The sequence below is a fragment of the Pantherophis guttatus genome, chromosome 3 (genome assembly GCF_059756535.1).
Source record: "Pantherophis guttatus breed Tessera chromosome 3, ASM5975653v1, whole genome shotgun sequence".
NCBI lineage: Eukaryota > Metazoa > Chordata > Lepidosauria > Squamata > Colubridae > Pantherophis > Pantherophis guttatus.
In genome coordinates this window covers 166,501,626-166,525,655 of record NC_142065.1, presented here as the reverse complement: position 1 = coordinate 166,525,655, position 24,030 = coordinate 166,501,626, and the positions used below count along the sequence as shown (strand labels likewise).

Below are 24,030 nucleotides of genomic sequence, written 5' to 3'. Positions count from 1 at the left end.
AACAACCTAGATCTACTGCATGGGCAGATAAAACTTTGCTTGCTCGCCCGCCGCTTGTGTGGCCTGGTTTCATGGCCTGGGGGTTGGGGATCCCTTTGCTAATAAGTATTTAGGAAAAACGTATCAGCCTAAATTAAACTATCTATCAAGACACGAATGGGCCTTGATTTTTCCTAGGCTGGCACATCCAACTTCCTTCTTATGCTCCATAATCAAAACCTAATGCTTCAGTCACATTTTTTGCTGTTAGTATAAACAGCATGGAAATACCTAGTTTTAAAAGTCTTCTAAGTTTAGGTTTTAGGTTTTATTTGATTTATATACCACCCTACTCCCGAAGGACTCAGGGTGGTGAACAGCCACAAGATAAAACACATAAATACAAAATTTAAAAGCAAAATAAAACCGAATTAAACAATTTGGCCCAAGACAGATTTAAAACACCCCAATAATTAAGAACAGATTAAAATTTACATTTTAAAAGGGAAAAAGGGAAAGTTAGGCCAGGCCAGCCTGATGGAATAAAAAGGTCTTGAGGGCGTGGCGGAAGGTGCGCAGATCCGGGATCCTCCATATCTCCGGGGGGAGCTTATTCCAGATGGTAGGTGCCCCCACAGAGAAGACTCTCCCCCTGGGGGCTGCCAGCCGACATTGTTTGGCCGACGGCACCCGGAGGAGCCCCTCTATGAGAGCGTACCGGCCGGTGGGAGGCTACTGGTGGCAGCAGGCGGTCCCGTAGATAACCAGGTCCTAAGCCATGGAGCGCTCTAAAGGTGGTAACCAAAACCTTGAAGCGCATATGGAAGACCACCGGGAGCCAGTGCAGCTCGCGCAGGAGAGCCATGTCGCTCCCATAATCCCCCGTGCGGCCGCACTCTGCGCCAGTTGGAGCTTCCGGGTGCTCCTCAAGGGGAGCCCCATGTAGAGAGTGTTACAGTAGTCCAGGCAGGAAGTGATGAGGGCATGAGTGACCGTGTGTAAAGAGTCCCGATCCAGAAAGGGATGCAACTGGCGAATCAGGCGAACCTGATGAAAAATCCTCCCGGTCACGGCCGTCAAGTGCTCTTCTAAAGACAGCCGTGAATCCAGGAGAACGCCCAAGTTGCGCGCCCTCTCCGTGGGGGCCAGCGATTCGCCCCCAATAGTCAGTGATGGCACCAACTGGCTATATCGGGACGTCAGAAACCACAGCCACTCGGTCTTGGATGGGTTGAGCCTGAGCCTGTTTCTCCCCATCCAGATCTGCATGACCTCCAGGCACTGGGACATCACTTCAAGGGCATCGTTGGGGTGGTTCGGGGTGGAGATGTACAGCTGAGTGTCATCAGCGTACTGATGGTACTCCACCCCAAAACCACAGATGATCTCGCCCAACGGCTTTACATAAATGTTGAACAGAAGGGGCGAGAGGACCGACCTTTGTGGCACCCCACATATGAGGAGCCTCGGGGTCGACCTCTGCCCCCCTGCCAACACAGACTGCAACCGTTCGGAGAGAAAGGAGGAGAACCACCATAACACAGTGCCCCCCACCCCTAACTCTTCCAACCGGTGCAGCATGATACCATGGTCGATGGTATCAAAAGCCGCTGAGAGATCTAATAGCACCAGGACAGAGGAGCAACCTCTGTCCCGAGCCCTCCAGAGATCATCCACTAACACGACCAATGCCGTTTCTGTGCTGTACCCAGGCCTGAAACCTGACTGGAACGGATCCAGATACACCGTTTCATCCAGGTGCTGGGGGAGCTGTCCGCACAACCACACTCTCAACAACCTTCGCCACAAAGTGAAGGTTGAAGACCGGACGATAATTTGACAACACTGCCGGGTCCAGGGAAGGCTTCTTGAGAGAGGCCTCACCACCACCTCTTTCAAGGCGGCGGGGAAGTCACCCTCACCCAATGAAGCATTTATAACCCCTGGAGCCAGCCTTGCGTCACCTCCCAAGAAGCCAGCACTAATCAGGAGGGACACGGATCCAACAAACACGTGGTCGCGTTCAGTCTACTCAGAATCCTGTCCACATCATCAGGAGTCACAGGATCAAACTCATCCCAGATAACATTCTCAAGACCTGCCTCAGTCATCCCCCCTGAAACTACCCAGTCGGAGTACAGGTCTTCCCTAATCTGAGTGATATTGTCATGCAGATACTGTACAAAGTCCTTGGCTCTACCCTCCAAGGGGTCCTCCCGCACTCCCTGGTAGAGCAAGGAGTGGGTCACCCTCAACAGGGCGGCTGGGCGGTTATCTGATGACGCAATAAGAGCAGCAAAAGAATTACACTGCTTTTATCGCCACTAGGTAATTCTTAATATGAGATCTTACCAGTGTCTGGTCAGATTCAGAAAGGCTGGACCTCCAACTGCTCTCTAGGCATCTTTTCTGGAGCTTCATCTCCCTTAGCTCCTCAATAAACCAAGGAGCCAGATGAGATCGGCGCCGGGTCAGAGGCCGCAAAGGCACGACCCAATCCAGAGCTCCAGCGGCCACCCTATCCCAGGCGGCCACTAGGTCTCCAGTCAAGGCGTGAGCCAGAGCCTCAGGGAATGGCCCAAGCTCCATCTGGAACCTATCAGGCTTCATCAGGCGCCTGGGGCAGAACCATCTTACCGGCTCCGCCTCCCTGTGCAAGGTGCAGCGGTTTGAAGGTCAAGATGAAGGAGAGAGTGATCCGACCATAACAAGGGCTCAGTGACTATATCCCCTATCTCAACATCACTCAACCACTGTCCAGAGACAAAAACCAAGTCCAGCGTGTTTCCCTCCCGTGTGGGTAGGGGCATGAATTAGCTGGGTCAGGTACATAGCTGTCATGGAAGCCATGAACTCCCGAGCCACCTCAGACGTGTCACCCACAGACGGCAGGTTGAAATCCCCCATGACCATAAGTCTAGGGGTGTCAACTGCCACCGCTGCGATGACGTTGAGTAGCTTGGGCAGGGCTGCTGCCACGTGGCAAGGAGCCAGGTACATGATCAGCAAACCCATCTGTACCCCATGACCCCATTTCACAAGGAGGGACTCACAGCCGTGTGAGGAACAGTGACCTCCCTCGGTCTAAGACCTTCTTTAATAATAACCGCTACCCCCCTCCCCTCCCCTGTGACCTCAGCTGATGGAATGTGTGGAAACCTGGTGGGCACATTTCAACGAGGGGAACCCCCCCTCCTGGCCCAACCAGGTCTCTTTAATACCTGCCAGGTCCGCTCCCCCCTCCTGAACAAGATCACAAATGAGGGGGGCTTTATTTACTACAGACCTGGCATTGCACAACATCAGCCGAAGGCCCCGGCCCTGAGGGTCTGTGCAACCTGGGAAACAAGTGGAGCCTTGGGGGCCGGAGCACGCCACCGGTCGTAAACAGCGAGCGCGCGCTCCCCTGACACGATATAGTTTCCTGCTCCCGCCGTATCTGCCCCTCCCACCCACAGTATTGATGTTAGAAACACTATCTAGATAAGCTCTAATCCCCCCCTCGACCCCGGGTCCCCCACCAAGTGCTGGTTTAAAGATGTTTTATTTTAAACAAAATGTAATTTACAGTAGGTTAGTACTGCAAAAAAACCCCATCTATTTTCAGCATGATGGAATATTGGTTGTGATTCTCACAGCCCCCAGAATGTGAGAGTCAACATTTCATTTGTGGATTTTGATGGATTTTAAGGTGCAAATTAAGTACTTTTAAGCCTTATTCAAGCTTAAGATACCTTTTGTAGCATTGGAATTTCTAATCGCCCTTCAGAACTATTTTTTTGATACATTTTGAAAGTGGTCATAGTTATTATATAAAAATTAATACTAAATTGCCTATATATCAGTTTATTATAATTTAGCATTATAAGTAGCAAATGTATTTCATTGAGTTTTATTTATTGTAAAAATCTTTTGATTAAAATAATCGCAATTCTATATTGTAAATATTCAGATGAATGCTTAGCTGTAGAGTTTTATTGCTAAATTTAATTTACAGGGAAATCAGAAAAAAAATTTGGAATCAACAGTTACTCAAGTAGAGAAGGAAAAGATGCTCTTGCAACATAGAATTAATGAATATCAAAGAAAAGCTGAACAGGAGAATGAAAAACGTCGAAATGCAGAAAATGAAGGTAAGCTGTATTTTTATTTTGTATATTACAGTAAGAAAACTTCATACAATCATAGAGACTTCGGAGGTATTCTAATCCAATATCCTGTCCAGGGTAGACTTTCACTATCATAAATTTCCATATTGTGTAGTCAAGGTTGATATATAATGAATTTGCATTTCTTTTGTTAGGCATGGTCAAATTTTGTCTTACCAGTACTGGTAGTCCTTGACTTACGACCACAATTGAGCCCAAAATTTCTATTGCTAAGCAAGACACTTGTTAAGTGAGTTTTGCTCCATTTTACATCCTTTCTTGCTACTCTTGTTAATTGAATCACTGCAGTTCTTAAGTTAGTAACACAGTTATAAAGTGAATCTGGCTTCCCCATTGACTTTGGTTGTCAAAAGGTTGCAGAAGAAGATATTGTGACCCTGAGATACTGTAACCATCATGAATACATACCAGTTGCCAAGCATCCAAATTTTGATCATGTGACCATTAGGATGCTGCAATGATTATAAATGTGAAAAATGGTCATGTGCTATTATAACTTCAAAAAGTCACCAAATGAGTTGTAAGTCAAGGACTACATGTACATACCCCAATCTTGGATTCCTTCCCACCAAATTTCAGCAATATCAACGATGTCATATTTGCAACATATTCCCCCCCCCCCATTTCTACCTTGGTACTGAGATTTCATCTTCTCTATTTTCTTCCCCATTCTCTGAGTATTAGATTACAGTCATTTGAGCCCTTTAGTACTGTCTTTCTTAGGGTTTGCCTGCTTATCTTCTGATGCATTTCTATGGCCCCCTTCCTTCTTATCACTTCCTTTCTTGTTATAAGGCTTACTGTTTTGAGTGTAGTTCTGGGTATTGGTCTTTTACCCCTCCATGATTAATTTAAAGTCTGCCAGATGACCAAAGTCAGTAAGATGCCTTTGAAACACGTTTTTCTCAATCTTTGTGAGGTAAAGCATATCTTTTACAAAAGCCTTTTAGTAGATAATATATCCTGGTTCAGGAATCTATGGTTTTGTTGATGACACAATTCCTTGGACTAACGTTTCAACTGCAGAATCCTCTGTTCTTTCCTCAGACCATAATCATCAATAGAAGGCATGATTGAAAATGTTTTTTTTTTATAAAATGGAAAGTGTTTGCATTTTGAACATTTTATTTCTGCAATTTACCTGAAAATATTAAAATGTATGTTTAAAATGTCTTTCTTTGCTTTTAGCGTCAACATTAAAAGATCAGCTGGAAGACTTAAAAAAAATTAGTCAACACTCACATATTACAAATGAAAAAATTACACAGTTGCAAAAGCAAGTAAGTAATTTTGCATATATTAATTCCCCCTGGTTTGCATACTGCTGTCCTTCACAAAAGCCCTAAAGATCTAGAAATAGTAGTGGAAGCTTGGAACCAACTTCTAGTAGAGGTAGTGGATCAATCATCAATAACTGAGTTTAAACATGCTTGGAATAAATATATGTCCATTGTCTGACTAATTTTTTTTTTTTTTAATTAAAACTGAAACGACAGACTTGACGGACCACTAGGTCATTTTCTGCCATCAGTTAAATGCGTTTCTATTTTCAAGAGACCCTGGACCTTAGGATTTTATGATGTTACTAGTTTGTTATGATTGTTTTAATTATTTTAATGATTAATTATTCCTAGACAGTTGTTTTTCTATTTTGTTCTTCTGTTATTATACTATGGTTTTAGCTTGTCCTATGTGTTACATTGAGTTGCCTGATTGTACTGTTGTTGAAATTCATTTTTTCTCATTAATCTATACTCACTACCCCATAGTGATAAAGTCTGTAAATTTATTAAAAAGAAAAAACTGAAATATCACATTGGCATAAGTATTCAGTTCCTTTGCAACAACACTTGAAATTTAGCTCAGGTGCTTCCATTTCTCTTGATTGTTGATTACATGTTTCTACACCTTGATTGGAGTCAACCTATGGTAAATTGATAGGACATGATTTGAAAAGGCACACATCTCTCTATAGAAGGCCTCAAGCTGACAATGCATATTGTAGCATAGCAAAAGTCATGAGGTCAAAGGAATGGCCTGAAGAGTTCAGAGACAGGATTATTGGAAGACACAGATTTGGAGAAGGCTACAATAAAATTTCTGCTGCATTGAAGGTTCTTAAGAACACAGTGGCTTCCATAATTCTCAAATGGAAGAAGTTTGGTATAACTTGTCAAACTGAGCAATCAGGGAGAAGGGCCTTAGTAAGAGAGGTGACCAAGAACCCGATGGGCTGAGCTCCAGAGATCTTATGATTGGATAGAGTTCCAGAAGAACAACCATCACTGCACCTCTCCACTAATCTGGGCTTTATGGCAGAGTGCCTAGATGGAATCCTCTCCTCAGTGCAAAACACATGAAAGCCCAGTTGGAGTTTTCAAAAAAGCACCTGAAGGACTCTCATACTGTGAGGAACAAGATTCTCTGGTCTGATGAAACCAGGATTGAACTGTTTGGCCTCAGTTGTAAACATTATGTCTGGAAGAAACCAGGCACCACTCATCACCTGCCCAATATCATCCTAACTGTGAATCATGGTGATGGCAACATCATGCTGTGGGGGTGTTTTTCAGCAGTAGGGATTGGGAGACAGGTCAGGGTTGAAAGAAAGCTGACGGGAGCAAAGTACAGGGATATCCTCAATGAAAGCCTGTTCCACAGTGCTCAGGAACTGAGACTGGGCCAAAGGTTCACTTTCCAACATGACAATGATCAATCAAGATAACACAATCAAGATAGGAGTGGCTTAGGGACAACTCTGTGAATGTCCTAGGGTTGGCCTAGCCAGAACCTTGACTTGAACCCTATTGAACATCTCTGGAGGAACCTGAAAGTCGCCACCATCCAATCTGGTGAGATTGAGATTGAGAGGATTTGCAAGGAAGAATGGCAGAAAATCTCCTAATCCAGGTGTGCCAAGCTTGTTGCATCATACTCGAAAAGACTCGAGGTTGTAATTGCTGCCAAAGACGCTTCAACAAAGTACCAAGTGAAGGGTCTGAATACTTATGCTAATGTTTCAGTTTTTTATTTTTAATAAAATTATAAACATTTCACTTTGTCATTATAGAGTAGCGAGTGTAAATTAATGAGAAAAAAATGATTTTCAACAACTATAGAATCAGGCTGAAGCATAACAGAATTAACAAAAGTGAAAAAGGTCTGAATACATTCTGAAGGCACTGTAACTAAATCTCTTTTTTTAGGGTAAATATGAGCCATGCTCATTTTAGACTAACCTCTACTTTTTTTCCTAACTCCATTGCTCATACAGCTTGAAGAGGCCAATGATTTGCTGAGAACAGAGTCAGATACTGCAGCAAGATTAAGGAAAAGTCATACAGAAATGAGCAAGTCAATAAGTCAATTTGAATCATTAAATAGGGAATTGCAGGAAAGATGCAGAATTCTGGAAAACACAAAATTACAGGTGGAAAAGGATTATTTCCAGCTACAAGGAGCACTGGAAGTAGAACGAAGAGATAGGAGTCATGGATCAGAAATTATTGGAGAGCTACAAGGTAATAATTTTACCATAGTGTAATTATAAAATGTAAAGTTTTTTTTCTCTGATAGCTTGAAATATAAATAACAATTTCAGACTGAGTTACGTTTATGAATGGTGAAAGCTAAATAAATATAAATGCTCTTATACAAGTGTAAAGACTGCATATGTTATGTAAAACTAAGAATTTGTAGTAGCTGTTTTTTTTTTTTGCAGAATTTCAATACATAATGGACAGATAATATGATCTCATTCTTTGTTTTCATATCTGGAAAATAAGATATTAATTAATTAATTAATTAATTAATTAATTAATTAATTAAATTTATATGCCATCTCACCATCAAAGGATTCTGGTCAGTTTACAATGACATAAATAACTATAAAACAACTGGGTTTAAGGTTAAAAACATAAAAAATTGAGGATTGAATAGAAATAGCATTACTGTATAAAATAATTTATCATGGCAATTATATGCATTCTATGTTACAGACTTATTAGACATGAATTGTTGCAATAAGTTACAATATAGCAGCATAAAATAGAGAATCCAGTCTGGCCTTTGGATATGTGTAGAATGCATCCAAATGTCCCTATAGAGACAAAACTGAAAGAAAAGATATATGCTATTAGAACCATGTGGCTGTATCACTTGCAATTTGACTTTAGATTATATTATGGCCATCTAGAAGTACAGAAATCAACTGTACAACATAATAGAAAGTTGGAGGAGGAAAAGAGAAATTTTTGTAATGTTTTTGTTTAAGAAATGAAAGTCTACTTCCCCAAAGAACTCTGTGATTAAGTTTTAAATCCCATGGGAAAAAAATTCAAACAAAAATGGTACTATTTATTTTTTTATAGCTCCCTATAATAATATGAAAAGTTGTACTTGAGTTTAACATAATATATTGTTCTTACTCATTTATAAATATTTTTTTTTCAATAAGACAGTATTTTATCCTCCAGAGGACATCTTGGCCATGTTAACTTTAAAAAAAAATTAAAAGCACCTACCATTTTGCAAAACAAAACTATATCCCTTGCATTGTATTTAGTTACAAAAATCTTTGTGGATCCTCATGGGAAGGTAGAGAACATCCTTGAAACTATCTTAAAATATGTGCAGTAAAACTAGATAAAATATGTTTGTTTATGATTCTAAAGAGTTTCCACGTCAAGCAGATTATGAATGAGTCCACTGTCCCAATTTCAGATGTGTTTCTGGCTGGAAAAAAAATGTAGCCTGAGCTTTCTTTGAAGCATTTCTGGCTTATATAGTTTGGGTTTTGAACATGCAAAATTGATTTATCTAAAGCTTTTATATTTTTGTACACTGCTTAGAATCCCACAATATAAAAAGAATGTTCAGAAAAAAATGGTATTTCTACAAATAATGATCATAGTGTGAGAATGAATACTTTCTCTCTTATCCTGCCTTAACTACTCTTGGATCTTTTTATCTTGTACAAATAGTTAAGAAAATCTATTTTTGAACAGAACCTAAATCATAGAATTAAAGCCTATGATTTCATTTTTCACAGATATTAAGTATTCATCATAAATACTTTTTACTGAGGGTGAACAACAGATGGTGGGTTAAAATAGCTTTCTGAGGAATAGGTACTTAATGTCTTTCTAAAAAAACCTTTTACTTGTGCTACTCTACAAATGTGTTGGGAAATTTGTGAATGTAATCTATTTGCATCAATAAATATAAATTCTTCAAATTTATAAAGACTAGCATTTTTATGCAAATGTGAATATTCCATATCTGCCAATTTAATTAAATGTGGTCACTTAGACTTTCTTGCATACATTTCATTTTCAATAGTTATTTGCATATATGTGTACCCATATGAAAATATATGTTTACAAATTTTCAGTTTAATACTTTAATGAAAGTTGAGAGCATAGATGGTAAACAATCTTTGTCCATCTAAAGTCATAGATACAGTTAAATATATTTAATTAATTCTGTAGCTCGGATTACATCTTTACAAGAAGAAATCAAAGGTGTGAAAAATAATCTTGAGCGAGTAGAAGAAGAAAGAAAAAAGGCCCAAGACATGCTTAATCATTCTGAAAAGGTAAGGTAACAAAGTAATGAGGCACAAAGTCTTATGTATCTTGGAATAGAATTGTATATTTAGAATAAAAAAATATATCTGCGTATTTTTAGAACTAAAGGTAAATGTACATTTGAAAATATACAAATAGTAAAATTCAGTAAGGCAATGGAAGAAGGGAGAACCAGAAATCAATTTGAGACCTGCTGTTAAATTATAATTATTACTAAATGGTAAGCCATGCAACACTTTGGATTTGTGGGAAAGATAGTTGTAGTATATTGGAAATGGACATAGTACCCACTTGCACCTTATTGAAGCAAGTATGTCTGCAATTGTATAGTCCGAGAAAAGAGAGTAGCTGCCATAAAGTGTAACCACCCCTCTGAACTTCCATTTTGGTTGGCAAAGTGCTGGGTGAGCCCACCCCTCCGAACCTCTGTTTTGGCTGGCAAAGTGCAGAGTGGAGCGGAATAGGCAGAAATATTCCAGAACCTCTGCGGTTTTTCCTAAGGGTGAACAAAATATAAGAGTGGTGCAACATTCGTAGTTTTGGAACTAGTTCATAAACACTAGTTCATAAACTAGTTCATAAACACTAGGGGGCGCTTATCAGGTAACTTCGAATGTTTGCTAAGGGAACGCTTGTAACCCAGGGATTACCTATATTCTTTTTAAGTAACTCATACTACATTCAATTTAAAATCATGTTTTTCTTGACATACCTAAGTTTTGCTTTCATTTAAAGTGGGCAGAAGCAGACTCTTACAGCCATTTTACTTCTTTTGGAAGGTGATCCTGATCTATATTTTAGCTCGTTTATTCATAATTGACCCTACATCCTTACTTCTCTGCATCTGTTGAACAGACTGCACCATTTTTATTCAGATCTATTTCATCTTTCTTCTCTTAGTCTCACAGACATGCATTTTTTCCATTTTCTTTCATATTGTTTACCATTTATGCATCTTATATTTCAATTCATAGCTTTCCATATGACACAGTCATTACCCAGTGATCCTATACATATTGACCTCTTCTATCCACCATGGCTTTTATTATTTAGCAATCTAGACAAATCTTATCTATTGCATCTGTGCCAAATGCAATATTACCTATTAACAGGATAATCCTGGTCCCTTTGACATATTTTAGTTAATATACTATAAGCAAAATCAACACATAATTTTACTCCAAGTACATTTCATTCTATGCATGCTAGAGTTTAAAAACTATCATTCAAATTAGTATATTATTGCCCATATCCCACAGGCATTTTACTTATACAGACTCAGGATCCAGTAGATTTGTATCAAATAAAAATGTATGTAGGAAGAAGAAAGGTACTGGAAAGTAATGATAAAATATGAATACTTGTCATATTTTGTATATCTGACACCATTTTATACAAAATATCTTGCAGGAGAAGAATAACTTAGAAATAGATCTAAACTACAAACTTAAAACGATACAACAACGTTTAGAGCAAGAAATAAATGAACATAACATAAACAAAGCTCGGTTAACTGACAAGCATCAGTCAATAGAAGAGGCCAAATCTGTTGCTATGTATGGTAAGTTCTTAAAGAATTAGCAAGAATTAATATATATAATTATATATTAATATATAATTAGTGTTTATATATTTCTCTCTTTAAATAATTGGTTGCATATTCCTTTCAAATCTGTGTAGTTTCCTTGGCAACCATCTAGTTTGCCACCACCTTCTTTTGGGATTTCTCCTCCCCCCTTCCCCCCCAATTCCCTATCTGGCCTGAAGACCTTTGGTTTTCTGATGATTTCCCATTAGAGCAGGGTTAACAAACTCGCGGCCCACAGGCCAGATGCATCATGTGCTGGCCCTGCCCAGTTTAGCGAAGGGGAAAATAGTCCTGATATGTCACATGATGCCGCTGTGACAATGTGAGTTTGACAGCCCTGCATTAGAGACTAAGCCAGGGGTGTCAAACTTGCGGCCTTCAGGCTGGATGTGTCATGAGCTGGCCACCCCCACCCCCGGTTTAACAAAAGGGGGGAAAGTTGCGATACGTCATATGACAACGTATCATCATGAGTTTGACATCCCTGGACTAAGCAGTCTAAGCTGCATAGTTTTCTGGGCTTGCTGTAAATTTGGGAAATTTCTTTTAGGAAATGGGATACTGGGGGTGTCAAATTAACTTTCAGCATGATTCATCATAGTTCTGGAAATGCAGTAGATTTCTACAGAATATTAATCTACTATTGTAGGAAAGTCTCTTTTACCAGAAACGTGGCTTGGTGTAATGACATTGGGAGATGGAGCGAAGAGACGCTGCTTAGGGAATGATTAGATAAGAGAGGCCATAGCACACATCTATATAATGGGCAGAGAAAGAAACTTGGAAAGGAACCTTACCTTCTTGGGATGTAAACGAGACAGCAGCAGATTTGTATTATCATTCTGACAAAATTCTGTTAATGTAGCCTTACAACAAAGTAGAGTTAAAGTGTCTGGTCATATTTTCTATTTGTCTACCTGGGAAAGCTGATCCCTGCTGAGATGTGGAGTAGTTATTTTCTGTTATTTAATTACAAAAAAATCTAGGTACCAGTCTCTGTTTCTCATATCATTAATAAGTTAATGATATGAGATAATAACAAGAGAGAACAGCTGGCCATCATTCATGTATTATTTCACCGTGTGTAATCTATATGAATTAGGTATATCATTATAGTACAGGTAACAATTCTAGGAGATTTTTACTCTAAATATTAATATAGCTATTCCAAATTCTTAATATTTTCTCTCACCTCTCAGTAGGATATCTGAAAGATCTCATGAATACATTCTTTTTTGCTTTTCTAATGTACTTTAAGGTATTTCTCACTTAGAAATCACTTGTTCGGCAATTATTCAAAGTTATGATGACTCTGAAAATGTTACAACTGGTCTTCAAAGTTATGGCTCTATTCCTGTAATCTACATGATCATAATTCGGGCGCTTGGTAACCAATGCACATTTATGACAGTTGTAGTATTCCATGGGCCACGATTGTCATTTGTGATCTTCACAGCCAGCTTCCAACAAGCAAATTGGGAAGCTGGCAGAAAATCTGTAGTCAAGTGACATCCCATTTAATGATCCACAGTTATTTGCTTAACAATTGAGCCAGAAATGAATTGATATTGTGACTTGGGCTTAGCGACACATTGGTACTAAATGCAGTAAGTGAGGACTACCTATATTTAGTTTTTGTTGTCTGTCTTTTCCCCCCATAGAAATTGAAAAAAAGGTAAAGGAAGAACGAGCAGCAAGAGAGAAGGCAGAAAATAGAATAGTTCAGATTGAAAAACAATGTTCCATGTTAGACTTTGATCTGAAGCAATCACAACAGAAGATTGAGCACCTTACTGAACAGAAAGAGAGACTGGAAGATGATGTAAGACAGTAATTTCTATACTCATGTGAACATTCCTTTTATGCATACATGAAAAATTACCTTATTTCTATGAACCCAAAAATCTCTGTAGCTTCAAATCCACCACAAAATTAATTTCACAAATTATTTATTTATAAACTTCCCCACACCTAGGGCTCTGGGCATGATATTCTAAAATCTTTCCTGAATCTTAATTAAGCAGTTTTAAATAGAATTGGAAGGCCATTGACAGGTATATGAGACTTCTTATGAAACTACTTGAACCTTTGTTTTGATACATTGTGAAAAAAATAGAAACATTAAAACTTTTTTTAATGATAAGTTCTGCATTAACTTTATCATACTGTAAATAACTATCCCACCTAAATCTCAAATCTTGTTCTATTTCTGATAACCTTCTCTTTCTCAGCGTTGGCGCAGTGGTTAGAATGCAGTATTGCAGGCTAACTCTACTCAACTGCCAGGAGTTTGATCCTGAGGAGCTCAAAATTGACTCAGCCATCCATCCTTCCAAGATCTGTAAAATGAGAATCCAGATTGCTGATCCTTGAGCTGGTCAGGATCGAACTCTTGGCAGTCAGCAGAATTAGCATGCAATATGCATTCTAACCAGTGCACCACTATGGCTCTTACAGAATAGAGTTCATTGTAATTTGGAGGAGTTGTAAAAGTTCATCCAGAAAGTATTTGTTATAAAAAATGGTAATCCATCTGTTTAATTTTCCTGGTTAATCAGATGAGTTGTTTTCATACTTCCTCCTTTATCTGGATCAGAGGAAGTTTGGCTTCAGGCATTAGCTTCTGGGCTCCAATCTCATCTGTGATGTTGTCTTCCCTGAAGACAAATAGAACTAAACTACCATTAATTTTCACCAGAAGTCTCAAAATATTAAAACTTTGGAACTTATTAAGGCAAGCCCTTGTTGCTGTATATTACATATTCATATAGAATAGAACTCAAAAGGACCACATAGTTTTCAGATGTTGACCATTTCAGGCCAGAATTCCAGATGTCTGAAGGCAAAATGCCTTTAAAATTTATTTTTAAGCATATTTTGATTGAGATAATTTAATGCAAAGAAAAAAATGCTATAAGTATTGTTTTTGATCTCAGATATATATGCAGCAATCCAAAGCTTAAAATAATGTTTCGGAATAGGCATGGATTGTGCCTGCCAGCAACTTTTTAAAAATACTACCATCTTTTCCTGGGCTCACATGGTAGCCATGGAAGAAAATACATGCTTAAGTTAAGGGAGTGCCAGAAGGATACTACAAGGTGCTTCAAAGCAGTTTTAAGTATTAGCACCTTCTTAATTCAAATATATATTTTCCTGGAATTGTACATTTACAGTGTTAACCCAGGAACCCAGTGTTAACTCCGACACCTGCTTCAAAACCCTTTTCACTTCAGATTCAAATGCTGCCCATCCTTATATAAGTGAATTTAATATAAGGAGTAGAAGTTTCTTAATAATTAAAACATTTTCATTCTTGGCCTGAAATTGGATAATGCCAAAATAAGTATGTAGAAATAAATACATTTTTATTGTGTTTTTAGGTTAAGAATCTGACACATCAATTGGAACATGAGATAAATAAAAGAGTGATGACACAGAATGAACTGAAGATGCATGCTATAGAAGCAGATAGTTTAAAGAGTTCTGAGAAACAGCTAAAACAGGAGATCAATGCATTGTTGGAAGCAAAACGATTAGCAGAATTTGAGTTGGCTCAGCTGGCTAAGTAAATTTCATTTTTTATTATCAAAAAGAACTATATTGTAAAGGACTGCTTTTAGTAATGTGGTTTGTGCTATGTTTTATTGACATTTGACTTCACTATTTATAGTTATGCAAATATCTCATGTAAACTATCCATGAAAAACAAATGGCATAAATATTTTAAACTTGTAGACTCCTTAAGTTGCCTGTGTTCTATTCAAATAATACTTTTATTACTTGATCTACTGAACACCTAATGACTAAGAGTTCAGAATAGAAATTTTCATGCATCGTTGTGCCGACATTCCTCAGTTATGGGAACCTTCACTCCTTTGATTTGTTCTACTGAGTGCTTATCAAATATTTATCTCCCTCTGCAGTATGGTTCCGCCCCCTCTTTCTGCGCATGCTCAGTCTTTTTCACTCAGTTGACTCAATAGGTCTAGAGTGCTTTTTGTTCTACAGATAATCTGTCTAATTCATCATTATTATTATAATTTATTAGAGGGCTGCGTTAATGGCTTCTGTCTTGACAGCTTTACAATTGTTTAAAAAAAAAAAAGATCGCTATTTAAATTGCGGCGTTAAGGGGCTGCTAGCCGCCTTGCCGTTCAATCAACAACGATCTGCAGAGGTTTGGAAGCTGTCTGATTAATTTGCTGTCTGTACTGAAGTAAATTTTTTTTCTTGCTTAAAGTTACGGCGCTAAGGGGCTGCTAGCCATCTTGCCAATTTAAATTGCGGCGCTAAGGGGCTGCTAGCCGCCTTGCCGATCTGTCAGCAGCGATCCGCTGTGGTTCGGACGCTGTTTCTTTAATTTAGCCGAGGTGTTTTTCAGCTGCTGAATAACGCTAACACTATTGCAGCCCTCTCTTGCTTATCAGCGGCTACATGGTTTCTAAAGTAACTTTCAGTCTCATGTGGAAGTTACTGTTATAATTGAGCTACATTGTAACGCTTGAAAGCTGCTTTGTTTATTTGAGCCGCGGTGTTTTCAGTATCCAATAACACCTTTGAAGTTTTGTTATTTATTAGCGGCGAAGGAGTTTCTGATGTTGGATTCAGACTCCTAATGAAAGAATCTATTTAAATTTACTTTTTTTTCCCTCAAAGGCAATACAGAGGGAACGAAGGCCAAATGCGTGAACTACAAGATCAGCTAGAAGCTGAACAATATTTTTCTGTAAGTGTTCTTTATATTGCACAAGCATTTAATTATGTTATGTACAATTTGCATCAATCTATTAATAATGACCTTCACTTTTAGATAATGGGAAAAGTAATAAATGGGGTAGGAAGAACAAGAAAGGTACACAGCTGTTTTTTAATTACTGTTTGACATTAACTTTTTTGTCTGTTGTCAAGCTAAAAAAAAATGGTAAATATTCATTTTTCTTCCAGTCTTTTAACCATTCTGGACTTGCCCTTGTTGACATTTTGGACACATGTATTAGATAAGGCTCAATAGTATTCCTGGCTTGACTTTCTGTGCCTAAAACCCCACCTTGCTATATTGGCACCTGTATTTTAGATTTCCAATGTCTCTCTTTCAAGAGACAGGTTTGTTTAAAGAATTGCTGTAATAAATCATTTTTTTTCACTAAATATCCAAGAAATGACTTTTATAAATGCCTTCTTCCACTTTCATTATTATTTTTAAACAACTGGCACTCTCAAGAGAAAAGCTTATTGTGATTGATTTGCTTATGTCTGGCCTATATATCCCAAAAAATCTCCTTAAAAACTCTTCTGAAAATAGAAAATCAGTGCACTAGACAAAGTAGTGAAAAAAGAATCTTATTGTATAGTGTTTTTTCTTTTTTGGTTTTGCAGAATTTTGATTGTAGAAAAAACAAAATTAGCATTCCCATCAGTGGCTTAAATTGTACATTACATTGCATTTCACTGCACAGAAATATAGCACAGATCTAAGAAGAAGCTGTCCCATAGTTCAACAACTACTATGCCCTGGCCTTGTTTATTATTTGAGATTGGCCTGATCTTTTTTAAATATATGAATGATATTCTCTTAAATGTATCTTGATGATGAGAGATAGAGAGTGAATTTGTAAAACTAACAGCACTTGCAGTTTATTCTGAAATGTTAATCTTGGTGTAAAAGCTACCCAATTATAAAGTAACTATTCAGCTCTTACTTTATAATAAAAAGAGCCCAAACCGATTAACATATTTATATTAAATCATTGCAGTATTTTAATGTGTTAACCCTTCTATATGTCATTTAAATCACAATGCTTTTTTTAAAAAAATCCAATTTGGGAAGGACAGAAAGAAGGCCTAATTAGAAAAGACATTCTATAGATCTTGTTCTTATTTTTTTGCTTGACAGCATTGATTAAAACTTCATTAAAGGGTGAAGGAAATATTCAATCTGGCCTTTCCAAATGGAAAGAATTTCTTTTATATCTCTTAGGTATGGAAAACTGTAACAGAGTTTTTGTTTCATCCCACATCTAATTGTTTCCTAATTTTCAATTCACCAATCAAGCAGGTATAACTGTTTTCAAGCTAGCACTCGTGAATCTCAGATTGACTTAACCGTTATTTTATTCATCTAGATCATTTTCTCCCCCACCCCCCCACTATAAATGGTTCTTGACTTACAACCACAATTGGGAAGAGAATTTCCATTGTAAGTTGTTGTGGTTGTAAATCAAATCCAGCCTATTACATGACAACTTTTATGTGATCATTAAGTGAATCTAACTTCACAAATTGGCAAAAAAAATCATAAATCTTGTTTATATGAGAGCAGGATGCTACAGTTGGATGTAAATGTGAGCTGGTTGCAGAGGTGGGGCAACAGTTGTAAGTGCAAATATAGGTTTAAGTTGCTTTTTCATAACTTTGAACTGTCCTTAAATTAATTATTGTAAGTTGAAGACTGCCTGTACTTGTTTGCTGTACAGGTAGTCCTTGATTTGCAATCACAATTGAGTCCCAAATTTTTGTTACTAAGCAAGACAGTTGTGAAGTGAATTTTGCCCCACTTTACGACCTTTCTTGCCACAGTTTTTAAGTGAATCTCTGCAGTTGTTAAGATAGTAACACGGTTGTTAATTGATTTTGCTTGTCAGAAGGTCACAAAAGGTGATCACACGATCCAGGACACTACAGCCGTCATCAACACCCAGTTGCCAAGTGTCCATATTTTGATCATGTGATCATGGGGATGATGCAACGGTAGTAAGTGTGAAAAAATAGCCACTTTTTCAGTGCTGTTGTAACTTTGAATAGAACTATACGAATGATTGTGAGTTGAGAACTGTCTACTAGACAGCATGAGAGGAAATACTCTGAGTAAAAATTACAGTTATCTCTTTGTTGCTGGCTTCATTGTACAATTTTTTAACCTCTTTCATTTTTTTCAAAAATGTTGTAAGCTCTTTGAGAGCGTGGTTGTAAAAACTTGATATAAATAATACACAAATATAGATTGAATAATACCGGTATGTAGCTCTTATCATCATCCCAAATTTGACTAATAAATGGAAATCTCTGGATTGTAACAATGTCTAAATGATGATGGTGCCTTTTTAAAAAATTTCCAGACACTTTATAAAACTCAAGTTAAAGAACTCAAAGAAGAAATTGAGGAAAAAAATAAAGAAACGCAGAAAAAAATACAAGAACTGCTAAATGAAAAGTAAGTCACTTTTATGGACAGTGTCCTTCCAAAATTGAGATACTGTAAGCAACATTGATATTGTTGATGGAATACGTATGTATATATGTATTTTTTACATTTTTGAATCACCCATCTCCCAGAAAGAGAAAAATCTTTTTTATCACTTGGAAACAAAAGGAATTTAAATATGATAATTTTGTGGATTGCTGCCTATATTTTAAGGGAAAAAAAGTTCTTAAAACAAACGATGTCAAGTTAGCACATTTTCAAAACATTAGCTAGAACAAAACATTATCTTATTAAATATAAGTATCTTTTATAATTGGTTGTATTTTAAAATGTGTCTAAAAAGCAGCTTTGTTGGCTATGGAAATGTATGTACAGTATTCAGTGAAACAAAAGTATAAAGATGTTTGTACAAAAGTATGAGATGTTTGTTTGTTTGTTAGTCCCAGCAGAAATAGAAAATTCTGATAATTCAGTATGCAAGGATTTTTTTAATCTTACATATTTTTTCAGTAGCAATAATGATCTCCTCTGGAATCTGATAGGGATTGCAATTTATTCCTGTAATTGCCTTGAACTGAAACATAGTAGTTTGTATAATGTACAAGTCACTGGCCAGAAGCTAAACAATGCTGGGCTCACACCTTATCAATCTGAGTCAAACAATCTCCATTATAGCTTAGCATAATTATCATGATGGATTGTTCACAAATTATGTCTAAAACAAACCATGATCAAACCATCAAGGACTTTATAGCTAAATACGAAATTATATCCTAAGTTGAGCAACTACATTGCATTATTTCTAAAAGAGCAATGTAATATTTTGCATAATTAGTATTTTTAAAAAATAATAATTTTGTGTTGCAGAGAAGCTGTTGTTACACAGTTAGATCTGGCTGAAACAAAAGCTGAATCTGAACAATTAGCCCGAGCTCTCCTTGAAGAACAGTATTTTGAACTAACACAAGAGAGTAAGAAAGCAGCATCACGAAATAGACTAGAAATTACTGATAAGGACAATATTGTCAGTCGGGTAAGGTATATTTATATTTTTTGTATCATGAAGTTAGTTTATTATACTGTGAGAAAGAAATGTATCTTTAGTAATCTCACTACATACTGAGTGATTACTATGATGCATGCTTGTTTTTCTTACAAATCTTCAGTAGCATGATGGATGAATGCATATAGCTAAATAAGGATGAGGTTTCCTTTAATGAAATATGAAACATTTTCCTGCATTAGAAATCACAGAATTATAGGTTAGAAAAGATTTTGAAGATTTTCCAGCCATCTCCCTGTTCAGGGCAAGAATCTCATACCATCTTATATACATCCATCCATTGTTTGAAAACCTCCAGTGATGGAGTCTTAGTAACTACAGAAAGCAGACTATTCTACTGCTTAATAGTTCTTTTAAAGCCCAACATACCCAGTTTGTTTATAACTTTCTTCATAGAATGTTATCTCCAGGGCTCCATCTTTGTCCTCCCCCTATATTCTTGTATTTTGGCAACCAGAACTGGACACAATACCCAGGGGCAGTCTGACCAATGCAACATAGAGTGGAACTCTCACTTCCCATGAACTGGAGACTGTATCTCTGTTGATACTGCTTTAGATTCCATTAGCTCTTGAGGTGGCTGTAGCACATTGCTTGTTCATGCTTAATCAGTAGCTATCAAACCATTTGGATCCTTCACACAAGTACTGGTGCTGAGATAGAAGGTATGGCCAATAATGCATCTGGTTTTCCCTGCTTAAAGTACAGAAGTCTACATTGCTCACAACTAAACTGTTGTATGTTAAGTAGGGCCAGGTACAAGTCTATCATTTTCTACCTCAAACCTGTTTTCTCCCCACCAAGCTTCCTGTAATCTGCAAACTTAATGAGTATCCATTTGATCCCCTTATCTGTGTCAATTATGAAAATGTTAAAGAGCACTGGGTTTTGCTCTACAAATCATGAATAATGGCTTAGCAGAATTTGTAAACTGTTAATGAGTTCATAGCTAAGTAAGAAATTGTCTCCCCAAGCTGAATATTACAATACATTGTACTATTTTCTAGTGTAGTGTTTAAAAAGTAGTTATGACTTGTGAGAAACTGTGTACACAGTTAGCTCTGGTTGAAACAAAATCTGATTTTAAACAGTTAGCTTGTGCTTTCCTTGAAGGGTTGAATATTGAATCTGAATACTCTACTAGATCACTTCCTCATACTGACATAAAACCATTTAGGACCCTAACGGTATGGTTTTTCAACTAGCTGCAAATTCATAGCTAGTGGCATCATCCATCCCACATTGTTTTGTTTCACTAAGCAGCTATGGCAAACTTGATCAAATCCTTTGTGAAGTATGAGTGTACTGTTTGATCTGTTAATCTATGCACTTTGTCAAAAGAAAAACATGTTTTCGTGTCCTGTTTTTAACAAACCCACAATGACTTTTCTAAGGGCTTGCAAACTGATCTTTTCTAGAATTTTCCCAGTTGCAATTTCAACATGATTGATCTGGGAGCTTATGGGGTTTGCCTTTTTTTCTTTTTGAAGTTTGATAGAAATTTATTGGTGCATTCATACATACATAAAGATTAGAGGCCTCTTGACTACGAAATAAGAAACCCTGGGCAGCTTACAAATAAAAGAGAAAAACAAATGACCCAAAAGAGATCATGAGTGGTCTGAAGAAAAACACATCAGCCAAAAAAACCTCCCATCCAACAGGAGCTCAACTATCATCTAACCCCAAAGGCTGGGAGAATGGCCAGGCCTTTAATAGGTTCCTGAACAATATCAGGGTAGGAGCCATTCCAGATGTCATCAGCTCTTTTCCAATCTTTTGGCACTTACCTTGTACTCTTAACAGTTTTCAAAGATTACAGTCAGTGGTACTGAGATAAAATTTGCCAGTTTTTGACAGTTTAAGTCTGATTGGTCCCAAGGATTCAAGTTCATCAAAGCAGCTACTTGTTCTTTCACCCATTCCTTTCCTATTTTGACTTAGATTTCTGTTCTGCTTCCCCAGCGAAGTTTCCAGCAACTTGGATTACTATTTTCATCAGGTGTATATAGGAATTAAATAATTCAATCTTTCCCCTTTCCTTATCACCATATTGCCATTTTCTCCAATTGGTAAACCAACTATTTCTTTAATGTTCTTCCTAGACTCATATCACATCAATTTGACTGTGCTAATACAGAATGTCATCTTAAATTTAGTATTGGTATTAATATATTTTTGCTAATATCTACATGGGTAAAAGAGAAGTTTAAGCTAAGTCAAATTTAAAAATAGGTTATGGAAAGATAAATTGCCATTAGCCATATAGTTGTGTCCATTTATTCTTTAATTCCATAATAGAATCAGTATACTTCTATAAAATTTCTATTTCTTTTCCTCAACAATTACTCAAATGCAGCTGTAGTTATTGTTTTATTTTCCTTTAGCTTGAAGAAACAAATAATACATTAACCAAAGATGTGGCCTTTCTAACGAAGGAGAATTCTGAGCTAAATGGAAATATTAAAAAACTTGAAGAAGGTATTTCATATTTTCAGTGACATTGTTTGGAAGAAGGCCAACACCTTTTTAATACTATTTTATACAGTAATAGAAATGGTCTTTCAACAGTGCAGCAGCAGAATATGGTTTGGTATTCTATAGATATTGCTTTATAGATTTTTTTGGGGGGGGGGGAGGATTTGGCCAAAAGATGAAATATTGTTGAACACAGAGAACTAATTCAGATATTTTAAGTGTGATTGTAGTTATACTCAAGAAGACAGGGTTCGGTCTTTGTAAATTAGGAAAAATGTGAGATAACTTGAAAACACAATGAATTGTTGGAGTATATATATGAGTGATTATCAGAATGTATGAGAAAAGGTATAGGGGGTCTTGTTTAATTTTTTTAAGGTAAAAATAACATTTTAGGGAAGAAATTCATCAGCATTTTAAAATTTCTTTCAGAAAGTGCCTAGTGATTCAGGCAATACTTCTTAATGGGATGGACTCTCATGTTATATAATCTGGGGGGGGGGAGTGAAAGCAGATGCCTTATTAATTTACTGAATAGCTTGCATTAAACATTAGAATTATGTAAAATCATCTGTGGTTATTTGAAATGGGTGTCATCTTTACATCCACACATGCTCAAATCAGCAAAGGAATATTCTTGAAACAGTTTCACTAACCATTTTGAAGGTTTTGCATCTTCACACTTTGAATAGTGAGTTTAAAGGAGTATTACAAATGGTTGAGATAGCCCTTTTAAAAACAAACCCTCATAATTTGTATTTTTATTTTTCTTGTCTCATTATTTCCACTTTTACTTTGTTTTGTTTTATTAATTTCTAATAGTTTTGATTCCTTTGAGTTATTTTAATAGAAAATGAAATAAAGCTTCTTATAAACAGATTAGAACTCAAACAGAAAACAGAATTTAAGAGACAATAAAATGATTTATTTTTTCATTGTTTGCCACATTGCATGCACATGCAATTTATACATAATTTTTGAAAACCAAGAATGGCAATACCTTAAGTTTATCATCTTGGACATTGTGTCAGTTGATATACAGATCTTAATCAGCAAAGAAAGTTTTTTGATGAATTGCAAGTAATAATTACATAGTTTAGACATAACTCCAAACTGTAGTTCATTTGCTTTAAATACCATTTTTATGTTTCATGTATCGTACAAAACTAAACACATTACCATCACGGTTGCTAGGTTCACAAAACACAGTGAGTCAAACATTATATTAGGAATTAGCTTAATAAGTCAACCAAGCCTGCCTGTCTATTTAAAAGCTAAGCACTTTCCATCCTGTATAATTCTGGACTGAATATGTAGGGGCAGGACTCTGTTCTGTTTCTATTAAGGTTTAACAAAAGAGAGAAAGTGCATGTGATACTAATGCAATAAAAACCCACAAATTCTTAATTTTTTTCAGAGTATATATTGAAAAAAGAAGAGGAATTCAACATAATTAGAACACAGTATGAAAAAAATTTGAACAATGAAAGGACACTTAAAACACAGGTGAGTGTATTTTGGAAAGTTGATGGAGATGTCTATTTTAAAGGACAGCTCTTTTAGGTTATTTATTATTTAATATATTTATATGCAGCCCATCTTGCTATCCAAAGTGACTCTGGGTAACTTACAATAAATATATTACAAATATAAAAACTATTTAAAATTCCAAGAGTTAAACACAGGCTAACAAAAAAACTTAAGGACTCATGCAGAATGGGAGTGGGGCATTCTCTTATCACTACACCAACTACTGCCAGCCTAGTGCACCTCTATTGGGGTCCTAAGTAACAAGCCAGGTTTTAAGGCTCTTCGAGAAGGCCAAAAGAGTGGGGGCGAATCTCACCTCCAGCCCCAGAACGCAGGACCATAATAGAACAGGCTTTTCTCCTGGACTCTACCAGCCTTGGTTCATGAAATCTGCAGCAGGCCCCTTCTGCCGGAATGAGTGGGGTAGGCTG

At 36.9% G+C, this 24,030-nt stretch overlaps 1 protein-coding gene and 1 long non-coding RNA gene across 4 annotated transcripts in view; one reads left to right on the top strand and one right to left on the bottom strand.

Annotated features, from left to right (window-relative positions):
- ROCK1 (Rho associated coiled-coil containing protein kinase 1) overlaps positions 1-24,030 on the top strand; it is a 107,566-nt gene that overhangs the window by 64,144 nt on the left and 19,392 nt on the right. For all 3 annotated transcript variants that reach the window (XM_034429566.3, XM_034429564.3, XM_087890489.1), the window contains exons 14-25: positions 3,977-4,112; positions 5,337-5,428; positions 7,423-7,669; positions 9,638-9,744; positions 11,147-11,297; positions 12,986-13,146; positions 14,708-14,892; positions 15,984-16,053; positions 18,443-18,537; positions 19,396-19,561; positions 21,979-22,072; positions 23,487-23,575. In XM_034429566.3, the coding sequence (XP_034285457.1) occupies positions 3,977-4,112; positions 5,337-5,428; positions 7,423-7,669; positions 9,638-9,744; positions 11,147-11,297; positions 12,986-13,146; positions 14,708-14,892; positions 15,984-16,053; positions 18,443-18,537; positions 19,396-19,561; positions 21,979-22,072; positions 23,487-23,575 (1,593 nt within the window). The remainder of the gene's footprint in view (positions 1-3,976; positions 4,113-5,336; positions 5,429-7,422; positions 7,670-9,637; positions 9,745-11,146; positions 11,298-12,985; positions 13,147-14,707; positions 14,893-15,983; positions 16,054-18,442; positions 18,538-19,395; positions 19,562-21,978; positions 22,073-23,486; positions 23,576-24,030) is intronic.
- Positions 8,096-12,600, bottom strand: LOC117672690 (uncharacterized). Its single transcript, XR_004593321.3, has 2 exons — positions 12,517-12,600; positions 8,096-8,261 (listed from the first exon to the last, which is right to left on the bottom strand). It is a non-coding gene; the product is annotated as an uncharacterized LOC117672690 (long non-coding RNA).